The sequence below is a fragment of the Oreochromis aureus genome, linkage group 22 (genome assembly GCF_013358895.1).
Source record: "Oreochromis aureus strain Israel breed Guangdong linkage group 22, ZZ_aureus, whole genome shotgun sequence".
NCBI classification, from domain to species: domain Eukaryota; kingdom Metazoa; phylum Chordata; class Actinopteri; order Cichliformes; family Cichlidae; genus Oreochromis; species Oreochromis aureus.
Genome location: NC_052962.1, coordinates 33,315,898 through 33,331,396, shown reverse-complemented (window position 1 = coordinate 33,331,396; position 15,499 = coordinate 33,315,898). Strand labels below are relative to the sequence as shown.

Genomic DNA, 15,499 nt, shown 5'->3' with positions numbered 1-15,499 from the left:
GGCTCCAGGCCCCGATAAGCAGCCGCCAAGGAGTGAGCCGGTGTGTACCTGGGCGCCCACCCCGGACACACAGAACCACCAACGCACCGATGTCTGAGGGCGCCCGCCACCGGCAGGGGAAGTGGTGGGGGAGATAGGCCTCCAAACCTTGAGGGCCTGAGATGTCCCCAGAGAGGTGGGGTCTGATACCCAACCTGACATATAGACACAGACAAACAGGCACACACAGATACAAACATCTATTCCCACCCTCATGCTCTCATAAGCAATTATTCCACACTCAACCAACGTGGAGACAGACATAAAGAGACACTGTACACACAATCACTCTCCCCAAGCGCACTCTAAGAACCGGGTCTGGGTACCCTTGCCCTGGAGGGGAAACTGCACCCAGACCCAGGTGGTGTTACCCTTTTCCCTGCGGTGGGGAGAAGCAGACCGCCCGACTCCGAAAGCAGCAGGGAGGCCCCACATTCCAGATCCCAGTCGGACGGCCAACTCCTCCTCCCAGGCCCCCGCTCCAGCAGGCCGCAGAGAACGGGGTGTGTGAAGACTCCAAACCTCCCTCCACCCGCTCATATGTAGTGTTGATGCATGTGTGTTCTAAGGTGCATTTAAAACCCAGGAGGGCATGGAGCTACCTGCCAGAGCAGCAGGTAAGCGATAGCCCCTCCTGCTAGCCCTCAATGTCTACGTGTATTTAAAATTGAGAGGTGGGCACCACGCCAGGGGTGAGGTGTACACCCTGATGGTAATTTGGATTCTGTGTGGCGTGCCCACCCCAAGATCCTATATGTATGTGTAGTGAGAGTGTGAGTAATGTGAATGTCTAAGTTGTGGGATAAAATTGAGGCAGAGGCAGCCAGAAGGGGACAGAGGGGGATGCCTCCCTGCACCCTGGTGACACACCCCTACCCCAAGGCCCTGCATGTGGGTGATTGTGGTGGAGCGGGAAGAGGAAGGCAGCTGGAGATGGGGAGGGAAGGAAGGAGGGGCAGTAACCCCTCCCTGGGGCCAGCTCCCGCTGACCCCAGTAGGCACCCCATACTCTGCAACCCGCCAGGGAAAGGGGGGCCCAGGCCCATCCGGACCGGATGGGCCCGGAGCCAGGCTACCAGGTCAGTAACCCACGTCCGTCAGCACAGACCTCCCGTAGCCCTGCTGCTGCACGCAGCCACGAGGAAACCGTCACCCAAGAGCCAACAGAGCCCCTAATTGGCCATGACCGCTACCCCGGGTTGAGCCCCCAAGGAAGATGCTCCTGGGAACCCCCGATGCCCTAAGCCTGTCCCTGCCCCCACACCCATCACAACAGTGAAGGCGGGACCAAACTATGACCCCCACCCCACTAGGTGATGGAGCTGATCAAAGGAGCCCAGAGCAATTGATCTGATGTGGTGGCAGAGGCTGTATCAAGACTAATGTAATCTAATAGATAATTTCTATATTGGTTAGAATTAAGATTATTTTATTTTTCCAGTTCATGAGGACTGTTTTCTTGGCTATGCATAGGGCAGTGAAAACCATATGGGCTATATTCTTTTCCGGAGTGACATTATCTAAGCTGCCCAACAAACACACTAAAGGGGAAGTTGGAATGTTACATTTCAGACACTTTGATAAGTCTTCACATATCTCGCGCCAAAACTTCTGAACTGGTGGACAGAACCAAAGAGCATGGATATAATTGTCCGTGAATTGGTTTGGCAGTGTGAGCAGTTGTTGGTAGACGTAAAGCCCATCTTGAACATCCGATGACCTGTATAGTGTACTCTATGTAGTATTTTGTATTGAATTAATTGAAGACTGGGGTTTCTAATTAGATGAAAGGTTTTAAGCAAATCTGAGACCAGAAGTTTTGGTCTAAGTTAACTGATAAATCCGCTTCCCATTTTGCAATAGGAAGTGATATTGATTCATCTGTTTTAGAAAGCATTCTGTATATTTTGGACAGTAATTTGGGGGTTTTAAGAGTAAGAAATTGAACCACACTTGGTGGTGTTTGTAGTTCAACTTGACCTGGTTTAAATCTCTTTTTACTATGGATTTAATTTGTTGATACTCTAAAATCTTTTCTTGTTGATCCCATATTGTGTAACTAGTCTGTCAAATGAAATAAATTCTGTTCCTTCTAGTATATGTTCTAAATATTTGATTCCTTTACCACTCCAATCTGAAAAGTTTATCATATTATTGTTTTGTAATATGTCAGGGTGTTTTGTAATATGTCAGGGTGTTTTGTAATATGTTTCACTTACAGCTTCTGATCCAAATAATGAATACAGTGTAAAGAACTTATGGCTGTAAAACTGTTTGAAAGCAATTTACCAAAAAAAGAGAGAATAATGAAAAATGAGCGCAGCAGCTAGGGAAAAATTGGTTAGTGAAATAAAGAGAGACTTTAATGTTCCCCTCTGCAGCAGCAGCAGCAGGGGAAGAATCAACACGTTCTCACTCCCAAAGCGTAACATTTTACGCTAGGTGACAAATCATCAACATATTACGTTTAAATGAAGGTAATCCTCCTCCTCAGGGATTATCTTCATCTTCCACTGTCAGGGTTTCTGTCTTACTGTAATCCTCCGGCTCCACGATCGTCTGGCAGCTGTTAACACAGACACCCAATCAGCTGGACACATTTGTGAAAGAAGGAGGAAGTAAAAGTGAATGCAATATAGGTTAAAGTATGTTGGTACTGGTAGTACTGTTTACTGGGAACAGAGGAATTACTGATAGCAGAAACAGATTTAGAGGAGATTTAACAGTGATCACAGATGTAGTCGTTGTTGTATTTTCATAAATATATGAATGAAAAAAGTCTATTTGATGATTTTATTGTATTCATTATGAACAATAATATATATATATCCCAACTGATCAGTTTATTAGGTACACCTTGCTATTACTTGGTTGGATCCCCTCAGTTTCCTGTTCTAATGGGAGTGTCATCTAGTGTGGTCTTCTGCTACTACTAAATAAATATGTAAACATGCTGAAAAAATACAGACTTAAAACACTTAACAGCATCGCATCTCTACTGTTTAAAAAATGAAAAACTGGTCGGTTAATAAAGTAGACTTACCTGGAATATTTAAATAAGATCATCAAGTAAAATTCTTGGTAAAGATGCTGTGTTTTTATTCAGAAGGAAACAAACAGGAGTAAAGTTTCTACAGAGATTTTTGAAGTGATGGTTTCTGGACTCTTTGAGGGCTCTTTGAGGAACAGTGATGGTGTTTTACACAGATCTGATTGGTCACTAGGTGGTGGTTTGGTACATGATTATGTCTCATTTGGAACATAATCTGCTCCGCAGTTTAAAACGTGATCCACCTTCATAACATTGAGAACAGATGATCATCTCTGAAGTTTCCACCTCTGGTGAATCTATCAAGTTACATGAACCCTCTGAATCCACAAACTGTTGCTCTGTGCAGATTAAAAACTAGCAAGATAGAGGTTAATGCACACCACATCAAACTCTGTTTTGCTTTTTTAAATGAAAATAAAACCAGCTCTTTTCCTGCTCCACCCGAGTCTCAGTCCTCAGGACATCATGGGAGTCCTGAGGGAGTTATCGCTCATACCAAAACGCACTGATGCTCCTTTGTCCTTGTCTCATTGACCTGAATTACTGTTTTCAGAGAGAAACCTGAGCTCAAGTTGTATTATTTTTGTTCATTGGGCTAAATCACTCTCTGCGTCATTGGGTCTGCTGGGTTTTGGGCTGATAGTTTGAACTGCTCTTTGTAGAGTTCTGGTTATTATTGAAGTGAACTCGCTGAGTCGTTGTATATAAATTATAGTGCACTGTTAATAAAATGGAATGAAAAAAAACAAACACATAACATCTTTATATAATATGATGTAACACTATAGATCAACTTACCTCAGAATATATAAAGCATGTAAACAATTACAGCAATATGATGCAACAAACACAGCAGTGCTACTAATCCAAAATACTCAAAGCTTCATAGAACTGAAACAAACATTTATTTTTAGCTCCATTCTGCTGCTGATACATACTTTAGGTTTCTGAATATTAAACTTGTTGCTGCCTTTCATAGTGTGTAACTTGAAGGTCCTGAGTACTTTCTCCCACACTGAAAACACTGGGATGATAACATTATTTGAACATTACCTAATAAGACTGATTCAGGACAGACAATTAGTTATGTTAAACTTTCCTAGCAGTCCTTCACAAACAGGGAACAGTCTGTCTATTCTCTCCATCTGTCAGCTGCTGCTGGCTCTTCCTCCTCCTCTTCCTCACACACTGCTGAGTTTGTCCTGGTGGATCGTCAGGGCTGCAAAGCCTCACAGATGATGTGCAGCAGTGGGTCCCTCAGTCTGTCCTCACTCTGGACACTTGCAGTTGTCACACATGGAAATCAAATGTGTGATAAGCTGCAGGATTCAAACACAAGTGTAACTTATAAATACATGTTCATACTTTTATTCCACAATCAGAGAGAAAGAAACAGAGAGAGAGTGCAGGACAGACAGACAGGTGACAGTCTCAGGTGTACACACTGCTACAAAACAGCACCAGAGAAGGAGGATTTAGTGTTTGTGTTATTACGAAGTGCTAAACAAGAAGAGTTCCCAGATGGTCCAGTGGACACATGTGTGACTCCTGTGATTAAAGCATCTTTCTTTCAGCTTAACGAGTGAACTGTCAGCTCGTTCAAACACACGTTAAAGTCCGTTTGGCTCGACACCACCGAACAGAGGCAGCAATATAACATAGCTAACATTAACAGTGCAGTGAATCCTGCTTGTGCCGTGATATTCAGGACTGCAAACCGAGCAGCATTCACTGACTTTCAGCTTGTTGTGTTTGTGGATATATGACTGACTTTAATTATCCATAAAATCATCACATTCTCTGTAAGATTAAGGTCAACTATATATATATATATATATATATATATATATATATATATATATATTTAGAAGTAGAGGCTTTAAAACCAAGCTGACGCTGAAAGTACAAACATCACTAATGTCACATAACTTTACTGTTGGCCACATGTCGGCAAAGTTTTAATGTTCTTAAACATTCGCACATAAATAAGTGACATAATATTCAGTACTTACTTTTGACAGTTCACTCTTCGCCGCTCCCTTCTGCCGTGTTTTTATGGCGAAATTATCCACACCCACCGGCGCTATGATTTGTGGGATATATGGGGCCACGACGCGTGCACCGGACCACGCTTGATATTTGGGGAAAACGACGGGCGCATTTGGAGTATGCATTTGAAGTACACTTTGAATTGGGACAGCCGTTGTTGCGTGGCGGTGACGTACTCGCACTTGAAAAGCGTACTTCAAGCGTGCAGACCCTGAATTGGGACACAGCCACAGACTAAATACATAGGAGGTGATGATGAGAAGAGAAACACATGGGGAAACAGCTGACACAAATTAACATGATGACACCACAGGAGAAAGTGAAACTAAAACAATGAACACAGAAAACAAGACCTCTTCAAAATAAAACAGGAAACATGGAGACTTAGACATGACAACACCAGCTTACCAGACCTGAAACACATGACAGACAAGACAAGAAACCAAAAAAAAAACCAAGGAGACAGATGATAACAAATGGCTGAGCTTATCCTCAACTAAAACCTTAATAATAATAACACACAAACTATAATCACAAACCTAACATGAGAATCTCAACAATACAAAATAAAATTCAAAACACTGGGTCAGAGACCCAGCCTGTGACAGTCCACCATATTTATGTATTTAGTCCGCATCTCTAAGGATAAAGAAAAAAAATCAAGGTTGTTTTGTTTTGCTTTCTTCTGTTGTGATTTATTTGCAGGTAAGCAAAATGTTAAATCTTCAGCTGTAACAATACTCCCATTTGACCCTTAGCACCTATTTTTACTTTTGGTTCAGATTAATATGTAAGCGCTTTTAGCCTAAACCTTATAAACTCAATTTTAGCTGTGATTTAAGTTTAAATGACATAAAACAAGATATAAACAAATTAATTTTTTATGGGTTGTGTTTAATGGAATTTTATTTTCCGCTCTCAGTGATATATATAGTGGAAAGGACTTGCAATATAACCTATAGTATGAAAACTGCACAGTAAAAAAAGTTTAATATCAGATTTATCCTGTTAAAAAGTTTTAAAATTTAAAGTTTCTACATTTTTTTAATTAATTTTTAAATATTTTTGTCTTTCAGAGAGGAACTGTTTTCTTTTTGTTTTTCATTTACTGACTTTTCTCCACAGGATACAATACAAATTAATTAATACAGAGTAGAATAGAATAGCCTTTATTATCCTTGTATATATACAAATTATGGGTCCTCCATGACAACTGTGCAGGAAGAAAATATAAATAGTAAGTAAATAACAAACAAGACAAATATGTACAGTAAAGAAGAAATATTTAAAAACACGAGAAAGGCACACAAATTCTCTACCTCTGCCCTATACCCTGTCTCAAGGAGATGAGACAGCCCAACCACAGCATACTTGACAATGACATCGGTTGGGTGGGTTGGTGTGCAGTCATAAGTGTACAGGGCATACAGTAGGGTGCTGAGAGCATAGCCCGGGGAGGTAGGGGTCAAGTTGCACCGATTGAGGCTGGTTGGTTAGGAAGTCTTGGATCCAGGACCAGGTGGCAAAAGGGGATGTGGAGGTGGTTCAGTTTGATTGTGAAATCAAATCTGGGAATTTGGTGTTGAATGCCAAACTGTAGTCCAATATGAGCACCCTCACATAGCTCTTCCTGTTCTGGCAATGGCTCAAGCACTCTGTGAAGGGTGATTGTGATGGCATCCTCCCTGGACCAGGCCTCACCAGCTGCTGTTCATCCAGGGACTTGAAGTGGAGAGGGTGAGCAGCTTTAGATACCTAGGCGTCTACATCACTGAGGACCTCACCTGGACACTGAACACCACACAGCTGGTCAAGAAGGTTCAGCTGCGGTTGTATTTCCTGAGGAGGCTGAGGAAACTTGGTATGTTGGCCAAGATTCTCAGCAGGTTCTACAGCTGCACTGTGGAGAGCACACTGACCAGCTGCATCACTTTATGGTACAGCAGAACTACAGCTGTGGACCGCAAAAGCCTGCAGAGAGTGATAACAACTATGGAGAAGATTATCAGGACCCCGCTGCCCTCTATGCAGAGCATCTACCATAGGAGAGTCCAGAGGAGAGCTGCCTCCATCCTCAAAGACCCCACACACCCCCAACATGGACTGTTCACACTTCTGCGCTCGGGATGAAGGTTTAGAAGCAGTAGTGGTTTTTGATATGGGCGACACGGGCGGTTGCCCAGGGCGGCATCATGGCGGGGGCGGCAACACGGGCATCTCCCCAAAAAAAGTTACTCGTACTCATGCTGCCCCGACATCAGCCAGCGGATTTTCGAGATGGCATAGGCACTGATTTTTTCTATCGCCCATTTGCTGGGAGTAAGGGCGCCCTCCGTTTGCGAGCTGCGCCTGCTGCTTGCGGCACAGGGAGGAGAGGGCGGGGTGGCGGGGGATTCTCTGGCTGGCTGGAGCAGCATCTAATAATTATTCGCAAAATAAAACAAAATAAAAACAAACCAACAAACACGAAAACACCAGACATTATGATACAGACTCATAATTTGCACCGATGTTTTTTTTTCTCGAAATTCTATAAAGTGAGCGCGAGAGCCCTCGGTGCGCGTGCTCGCTGCTGAAGTCAAAGTAAACTTTAGTGTCATCACCGCTACATACAGTCCAGCATATAGAGAGACGAGACGATGGGGCTCCAGTTACATCAGTGCAAATAAACAAACAATACATATAAGAAGAGTAAGACAATAAATATACACTTTAGGACTCGGGGTAAACGATCAATAACAATTTACAGGGTTCGTACGCCTTTTTCATGGTCAAATTCAAGCACTTTTTAAGCACTTTCAAGGTCCCTTTTCAAGCTTTTCCAGCACCCCCCCGCCAAAAAAAAAGAATGCATGTTTCAATTCGCATCACCTATGTAAGACCATGTGAAAAGACACCTTAGCTCCCCTTTTGTTGACATAGAAAAACGCACCACACAAAAAAGAAGTGGTCACCTTATGTGCATAGTGTATAAACTCAAAATGCACATTTCACTGAATAATTAATATGTGAAAATGTGAACAAATCAACTTGTTAGATATTCTTCTCCTGTTGAAAAAAACAAAAATAAAGAAATAAGTCTTCTCATCAGATATTGATGCTTCTTTCCTGTGTGACAAAAAATAGGAGACAGATGTTTGTTTGTTTGTTTGTTGTTTTTTAAGTTAATTCTCAATAAAACTGTTTTATTGCTAACTTTGCTGTCTGTATTATTGCTGAAGTCCTAAATGGTCACCTTTAAAGTGTTTGTGCTAATAACATCAAGTCAGACAGGCATGGAGAACAGCACTGACTGTTTAAGTAGTTTAATGTGCAGGTGCTGCTGATAAACACATTTTGAATGAAAGCCGGGGAACTTTGGTAGCACAGAAACAAGTGGCTATTCTTTGTGACCATATGGATCACTCATATTACCATTATTTCACCCAAAGGCACCAAATTAATACTCAAAAAAACTGCAGCAATACACACAAATATAAACAGTACTTGGTGACAACTTTGCTTTTAGCCATTAACCCTCTGGGGTCCAGGGTATAATTGGCCGTTTTTGACTACTTTTGATTTGGCCTCTATATTTCGCCTTTAAAAACTGTTTATCTTGCCAAACTGTTATTTTCTCATTTTGACATAATGTGTCAGCACAATTTATCTAAATTCAGACAAAATTTAAAATACAAGTAGAAAGTGATATTTTTGACTCTAAAAACCACAAACATGTTTAATGAATCATTTTCATAACTTGAAATGCAAACAGAAATTGTACATTTTTAAAAAATATGCATGTTTTGCAAACAACAAAGTTATGTGGTACTATTTACCTAAAAATGCAGCCAAGGCTCAGACGTTTTTTATATAACCATTCAAAACTATTTACAGAACAATCAGGTGCTCTTCGTCAAATAAGAAGGCACACAAATTATTTATGCAACTCCAAAAAATAGTTTGTGTCCACTATAACAGATGAGAACAGCACAGGGATAAACCTGCAGGTCTGACAGCAGGTGTGTCCCTCAGCGTTTACACTGCAACCTTATTGGCATCGTTCTGATTCCATACCAGGTGTTGTGCTAGACAGTGATCGTGATTACCGTCCGCGGGAGCGCGGGAGCTGGTGTGCATGTAGTTTGGTCATTTTCTTCAGGCACCATTCATTGAAAGCTGTTGACGAAACAAAAAAAAAAAAAAAACTACATATGTTTGCGTGGACTGTTACTGATTAACATTTTTTCATAAACGGCTGAAAAAAGATACCTATCCCCACACAGACTTGCGTGGACTGTGATCTCATCTTCAGGAAAGTCCTTAGTGCATATTGGACAAATAACCTACAATTTCAAAAAAGGGGTACATGTTATGCATAGTGGGAAAAAGATCATTACCGATCATTACCTCCACTGCAACCACTGAACATCCAAGGTATGGACATTGAGGCTGTGGACAGCTACAGGTACCTTGGTGTTCATCTGAACAACAAACTGGACTGGACTCATAATTCAGACGCCCTCTACAGGAAAGGGCAGAGCAGGCTGTACCTGCTGCGGAGACTCAGGTCGTTTGGAGTGGAGGGCCCACTCCTGAAGACCTTCTATGACTCTGTGGTGGCCTCAGCCATCTTTTATGGTGTGGTCTGCTGGGGCGGCAACATCTCCGCTGGGGACAGGAAGAGACTGAACAGGCTGATCCGAAGGGCCAGCTCTGTTCTAGGATGCCCTCTGGACCCAGTGGAGGTGGTGAGTGACAGGAGAATGGTGGCTAAGCTGTCAACCCTGTTGGACAACATCTCCCACCCCATGCATGAGACTGTGACAGCACTGAGCAGCTCCGTCAGTGGGAGACTGCAGCACCCACGGTGTGGGACGGAGAGATTTCGCAGGTCTTTCCTCCCCACTGCTGTCAGACTCCACAACAAAGACTTTAACTGATCAAACACACACATCCACAAATGTGCAATAACACTAATGTGCAATAATCTTTTCTGGCATCGTTGTATTTTTACTCAGTTGTATATAGCATTTGTACTCTATTTTTATCTCATTGTATATTTTATTCTATTTTATTCGACTGTATATAGTATTTTATTTTATTCTATTCTGTACAGTTGTGTACTGTATTTATTCTTATTTTATTTTATTCTAATTTTTGCTTCATAACTTTTGCACTGTCCACTTCCTGCTGTGACAAAACAAATTTCCCACATGTGGGACTAATAAAGGTTATCTTATCTTATCTTAAAATTCATTGTAGTTACTATGGTTTTTAGTAATGTGCTAGGTTTACCTTGCATTTGCTTTTCACAATGCATAACTCAGATTCCTGCAGAATTAAAAAACAATAATTGTGACACTATATTATTTAATCAAAATTACTCATTTTGATTTCATCAAAATTGTCTCACCTCATCATCAGTCTCATCAGGAGAGAATTTTCCTTTGCACGTATTGATGTGTACTGCAAGCATCTGCAGAGGCATCATTTCATTACACTGGTAACATATCTTCTTTGGCATCTTTGAAAAGTGCTGTGAGTCGGGAGGTAGAGGAGATGTGTCTAATGTTTCCTGAAGAGGTACAATGTAAAAAGTGGATTTGCCACCTCCTGACACAGCTTTCAGTGTTTTGACAGAATATCCTTCTGTTTCAGGTGGAATTACAGTGAGCTTTCGTCGACCACTGCCACCTTTATTGACAGAAAGATAGCATAAACAATCAAGCAGCAAAAGTATCAACTACATAATCATAATGCAGTATGAGCATGAAAGAATGCCAAAAACACACATAAAAACTGAATTAACAACAAACCTGTTGCCTTATGCAAGAGCCATCCTCCACAAAGATATTCCATTTTTCGAAAGGTTTCTTCCAGAAGTCTAGAAATCTTAGTTAAAAACACAGTTAAGCAGAATGGAACACTAAATGGACAGTGGCATATGATTCAGGCAACATAAAGTCAATGCTGTCAAGAGTTCACAGTCAGGTCGCTGTGTTGACCAATGACTGATTTTAATACTGACTATACAAACTTACCTCTGCATGGTCACCATCTTCTAGAAGAGACACTGTTTGTCTCCCCATGCCAGCTTGTAGGAGTTCAAGCTCCTCAGCTGGCAAAGGTGTGTAGGATGTGTTTTTTGACAGCAAATAAAAACTGAGGCCTGTGGTCTTACTGCCTGCCTTAACAAGCTGCTTAGTAGATGTTAAACATCTCTTTTTACCACGGCTCAAGTTTGATTTGAAATATCCTGGAAATGATCTGTGGGATGAAAATGAATGAGTTTAAAAAATGCAGTGTTGCATAACATAAGGGTTATTGTTTAATAAAGTTATTAAATATGACATCCGTCCTGAATAGCACATTTTAATTTAAAAATCTATGTTGATAAATCGACAATCCAAATAAGTTTAACAGAAAAGATTGCAAAAAGTAAAAAAAAACACACACACACACACATAAAAAAAGCAAAAACCTTGTCATTTTTGTTTACGTGCACTCAATTGTTTTTTTACGTGCGCTCAGAATAGTGGCACAAAAATAACGCCATAGTTTTCATCCAACAGGCCCTTAGACAGGCAGCCAAAATCATCAACGACCCCTCTCACATTCTTCACCCCGCATTTCAATGGCTCCCCTCTGGGCAACGCCTCCGCTGCATTTCCTGCAGGACTGAGAAGAGGAGAGCCACCTTTGTCCCCAAAGCCACTCTGCTTTTTAACTCCAGCAGATAAGACCATTTCCCACACCAGAAACATAAACAACTCTACACTCTTTTTATAATACCAACACTTTATTCACTTTTAGTCACTTACAGTTATTTATTCACCTTTCAGTCACTTTAATTTTAAAACTGTGTAATTTTAAAACTGTATATACTGTATATTCTGTGTATTTATTATTTCACTCTTATTGCCTGTTTTTATGCCCTGTCCTTATCTTCAACGTCATGCTGCTCTGTTGTATCTTAATTGCCCCTTGGGGATAAATAAAGTCTTTCTGATTCTGATTCTGATTCTGATACATTTAAAACAAATACAATATCCTGTACGAACATGTGAAAAATGTACAATAACAGATCCATTGAGAATGACATTAAAAACAATCACACTGAGTAAAAGAGTTATTCTACTGCAAACAGAAGTTGAAAAAGAAACTGCAAATCAGTTATTAATCTACTGAGAAAAATATTTATTCTTTTTTTAAATTGACGTCATATACATTCAAATTAAATGAAGTAGCACATATGGACAAATAGCTGTGTCAGGGAGGGGAATTTAATTCTGGCCTGAATAGTATTAACGGTTTGTATTGTGACTTTTCACTGGATCACTCGTGTTTGCAGGATGACAATACTGCACCAAATGTTACAGGAACAATAGACACATTTGACAGTAATAATACATAATAGATATCCTAACAGGCTGCCGAACTCTGGTTCCCTAAAGTTTATATAGAGAAAATAAAATGTCTCGCATATTACAAGACTTATTTTTATAACAGGAATTGGGCTTATCTAAATCATCAAAGCTTCTTCCAGTTTCAGTTTATGGCAGGTTATTAATCCCATATCGGTGGAGTCTGAACCTTGTACTCTTCAGGCTTTCATAAGCAACGTCCACCAAATTCAAGTTACTAATGCTACTTTCATGATAACAAGGAAATGAAGTTATTATTGCTGTTTTTCTTTTGCCGTGATTTATTTGCAGGTAAGAAAAACTTAAATTTTGAAGCTGTGACAGCAGCTCACCTGACCTCGAGCAGCGTGTTTACTTTCATTTTAATTTAGTAAGCGTCGATAATTACCATGATCCCAATGAAGTAAATTTTAATATTCACTTTGTGGAATAATAATGATACAAAACAGGATCAAAACCAATTTATCAGACGTGGATTAACAATGGGATTTTATTGGCCCTACAACTTTTTTTTCTTTTTTCTCCCCTACTCCTTCAAGCTCTGGTCGTACCAGAGGTTGAACTTGAGAGTCCTTTGCTTTTCCTAGGATTATGTGTCAGACGAAATGCAGCTGATAACGTGACTGTGTTAGTGTTTCATTTTAATGTCTGAATCTTAAAATATGTAAAATAGACTTTAATAAGTTCCATAGCCTAAAAAACCCTGCATTTTTACACATTAGACATTGTCTTTATTAACACAGATATCTGATGTCTTGTGTTCTTCTATAGTACAGCTGTTACACATATACTATTTATATTTAACAGTGGAAAAGTAATAACAATAGCTGTAATAATACAGCTCTCCTCTGGATAAGTCCTTCCTCACACATTTCTAACAAATGAGTTTACCTGTATAAAAAAACTATACTGATTTTTCTTTACCATTATTCTTCTTCTCTCATTCATCTTACCTGTGTTGGGATTTAGAGATTCTTTTATTGCTGCCATATACTCTGCCTTATGATAAATGCATTAATAACATGTTCTACAGTATTATTTTATTAGTAATATTGTTTACAGGGTTCATATTGCATTGAATATGTTTGTCATCACATTCATTCTATTCACAGGTTGAGTTCATTCACAGGTTGAGTTCATTCTATACACAATGCATAACTGTGCTTGTTTAGAGTTGATGTTCTATCCAAGAGGGTTTTAAGCTTCACTGGTGAGAGTGTCTAGGTGATACATGTTGAGGGAAGATGAGAACATAGCAGGTTAATTGCATGCATGCTTACAATACACATAAATCTAGTAGCAGGCCTGAGCGAAGGCCCAAGTGTCTTCTGCTTCTTATTTGAGACCTGCGCCAATTCAGTCTACTTAGTGATTGAGGACGAGAGTCCATTATTAGCCCTTAGAGGCCCTGAAGCTTGAAGTTATTACCTTAAAAGGAAGGTGTTATCAAAAAGAGAAGTTATATGTCTGTTTATAGTTATTAAGATGTACAAGATGTACCCTTGTCTGTAAACAATGACTGGACATAATGTATTTTTGACCTGTATTGACGTGTATGTGGGGTGTGATCCTCTATGCTATAAAACCAGAACTCAGTGTATTTTTGTCAGAGCAAATAAGCCATATGCTGATGGTTGTTCTCCGTTGTCAATAAACTCATCGTTTGATTGCACTTTTCTGGGCCTCCGTCGTTTGTTGTCTGGTCTACAGTTGATCGATCTCGCTTCATTTGGTGGAGGATGCGGGCAACTAAAGATCAGCAGTAAGAGGTACAGGTGTTTGTTGTCGGCGGAGGTCGAGGCCAGATCAGGTGATCGAACGGCAGACGTCACGGTGATCGCTTGACTATTGGGCCCACAAAAAGGTAAGGCACAAACCTCTTAAACTGAAATTGTGCTGTAGTGGATTATAATTCTAGAATATGTAGTCAAGTGGTCATCCGTTGATCTCTGTTTTGAGTTTTGTTTGAAACGAAAACCTTTGTTGCAACGAAAGTGAAACTTAAGAGTAGTATTGTGTTCACGGTCGCTCGGAAAAAGCAGTACTGAGCTAAAAGTAATTTGTGTCGTGTTCATGGTCGCTTGGAAAAAGCAGTACTGAGCTAAAAGTAACTAGAGACGTTGTTTTTAAGGAAATAAGAGAGATTAAAAGAGATTAAAAGTGTCTAAAGTCAAGGAGTTGGAGAACTCCCTCCTGGGAAAGACGTTTCCTAGGATTATACTAGGGGAGGGCCCCGCTGAGAGTTGTGGCCTCAGATATAGCCCTGGTGATCGCAGAGGATCATTGTTAGGGAGACACTTAAATAAGAGAAAAGGATAAATACCGGACACGAAGGTCCGAGGAGTTGATATATGAGCTAAGAGAAACTCAGGCCAGCCGTAAGCTTGAGGTTTTGCAGTAAAGCCAGCCGAGCAGTAAAGTGAAACTAAGGTCTGTTGTGTTGAAGTAACTCTGAGAATAAATACTGTGAGCTATGAGAGACGATTAAAAGTATTACCTATGCATTTGTGGACCCGCCGTGGTCAGCGAAGATTTGTGGACCCGCTGTGGTCAGTGAAAAATTTGTGGACCCGCCGTGGGCCAAGAAAAGCTGTGTTTTTGTTGATATTCCTGGAGAATTTGCAGACCTGTTGACGTCTCTTAAAGACGAGCAGCGGTGTGTATAGGGACCCACTCATACAGCTGGAAACCGTGACGTAAGAAACTGTCTGAAATGATTTAAGTGCCAGCCGGCTGCAGGCTGTGTGTGAGAGAGGCTGTAAAAGTCTCTTTTTCCGTTCTTTTTGCTGGGGAAAAGTGCGCAGTTAAAATTTGGGTGACTTCCCTTTTAATTTTAACAAAGAATAGATACATTGATTAAATGAGGGGTAGATAAAGGGCATGCTCATTGTGCCGTTGTTTCATTATAGGTGCTTGGAAATAGACAGTGAGAGGCCCACGGGGATCCCATTAA

The 15,499-nt window shown here is 40.6% G+C and overlaps 1 protein-coding gene across 1 annotated transcript; it reads right to left on the bottom strand.

Annotated features, from left to right (window-relative positions):
* Nucleotides 1-9,288: 9,288 nt before the first annotated feature.
* On the bottom strand, nucleotides 9,289-15,298 carry LOC120435549. Its single transcript, XM_039605334.1, has 7 exons — nucleotides 15,044-15,298; nucleotides 11,164-11,389; nucleotides 10,939-11,014; nucleotides 10,536-10,816; nucleotides 10,418-10,453; nucleotides 9,392-9,465; nucleotides 9,289-9,298 (listed from the first exon to the last, which is right to left on the bottom strand). The coding sequence occupies exons 1-7, from the start codon at nucleotides 15,049-15,051 to the stop codon at nucleotides 9,289-9,291; spliced, it is 711 nt and encodes a 236-aa protein (XP_039461268.1). The 5' UTR covers nucleotides 15,052-15,298.
* Nucleotides 15,299-15,499: the final 201 nt, after the last annotated feature.

Bases quoted from the DNA above. Each gene is read 5' to 3' on its own strand.
- LOC120435549 (XM_039605334.1), bottom strand. The intron at 11,015-11,163 runs GTAAGTTTGTAT...TTTTTAACTAAG, and splicing joins AAGATGGTGACCATGCAGAG to ATTTCTAGACTTCTGGAAGA. The intron at 10,817-10,938 runs GTTTGTTGTTAA...CTGTCAATAAAG, and splicing joins GCTCTTGCATAAGGCAACAG to GTGGCAGTGGTCGACGAAAG.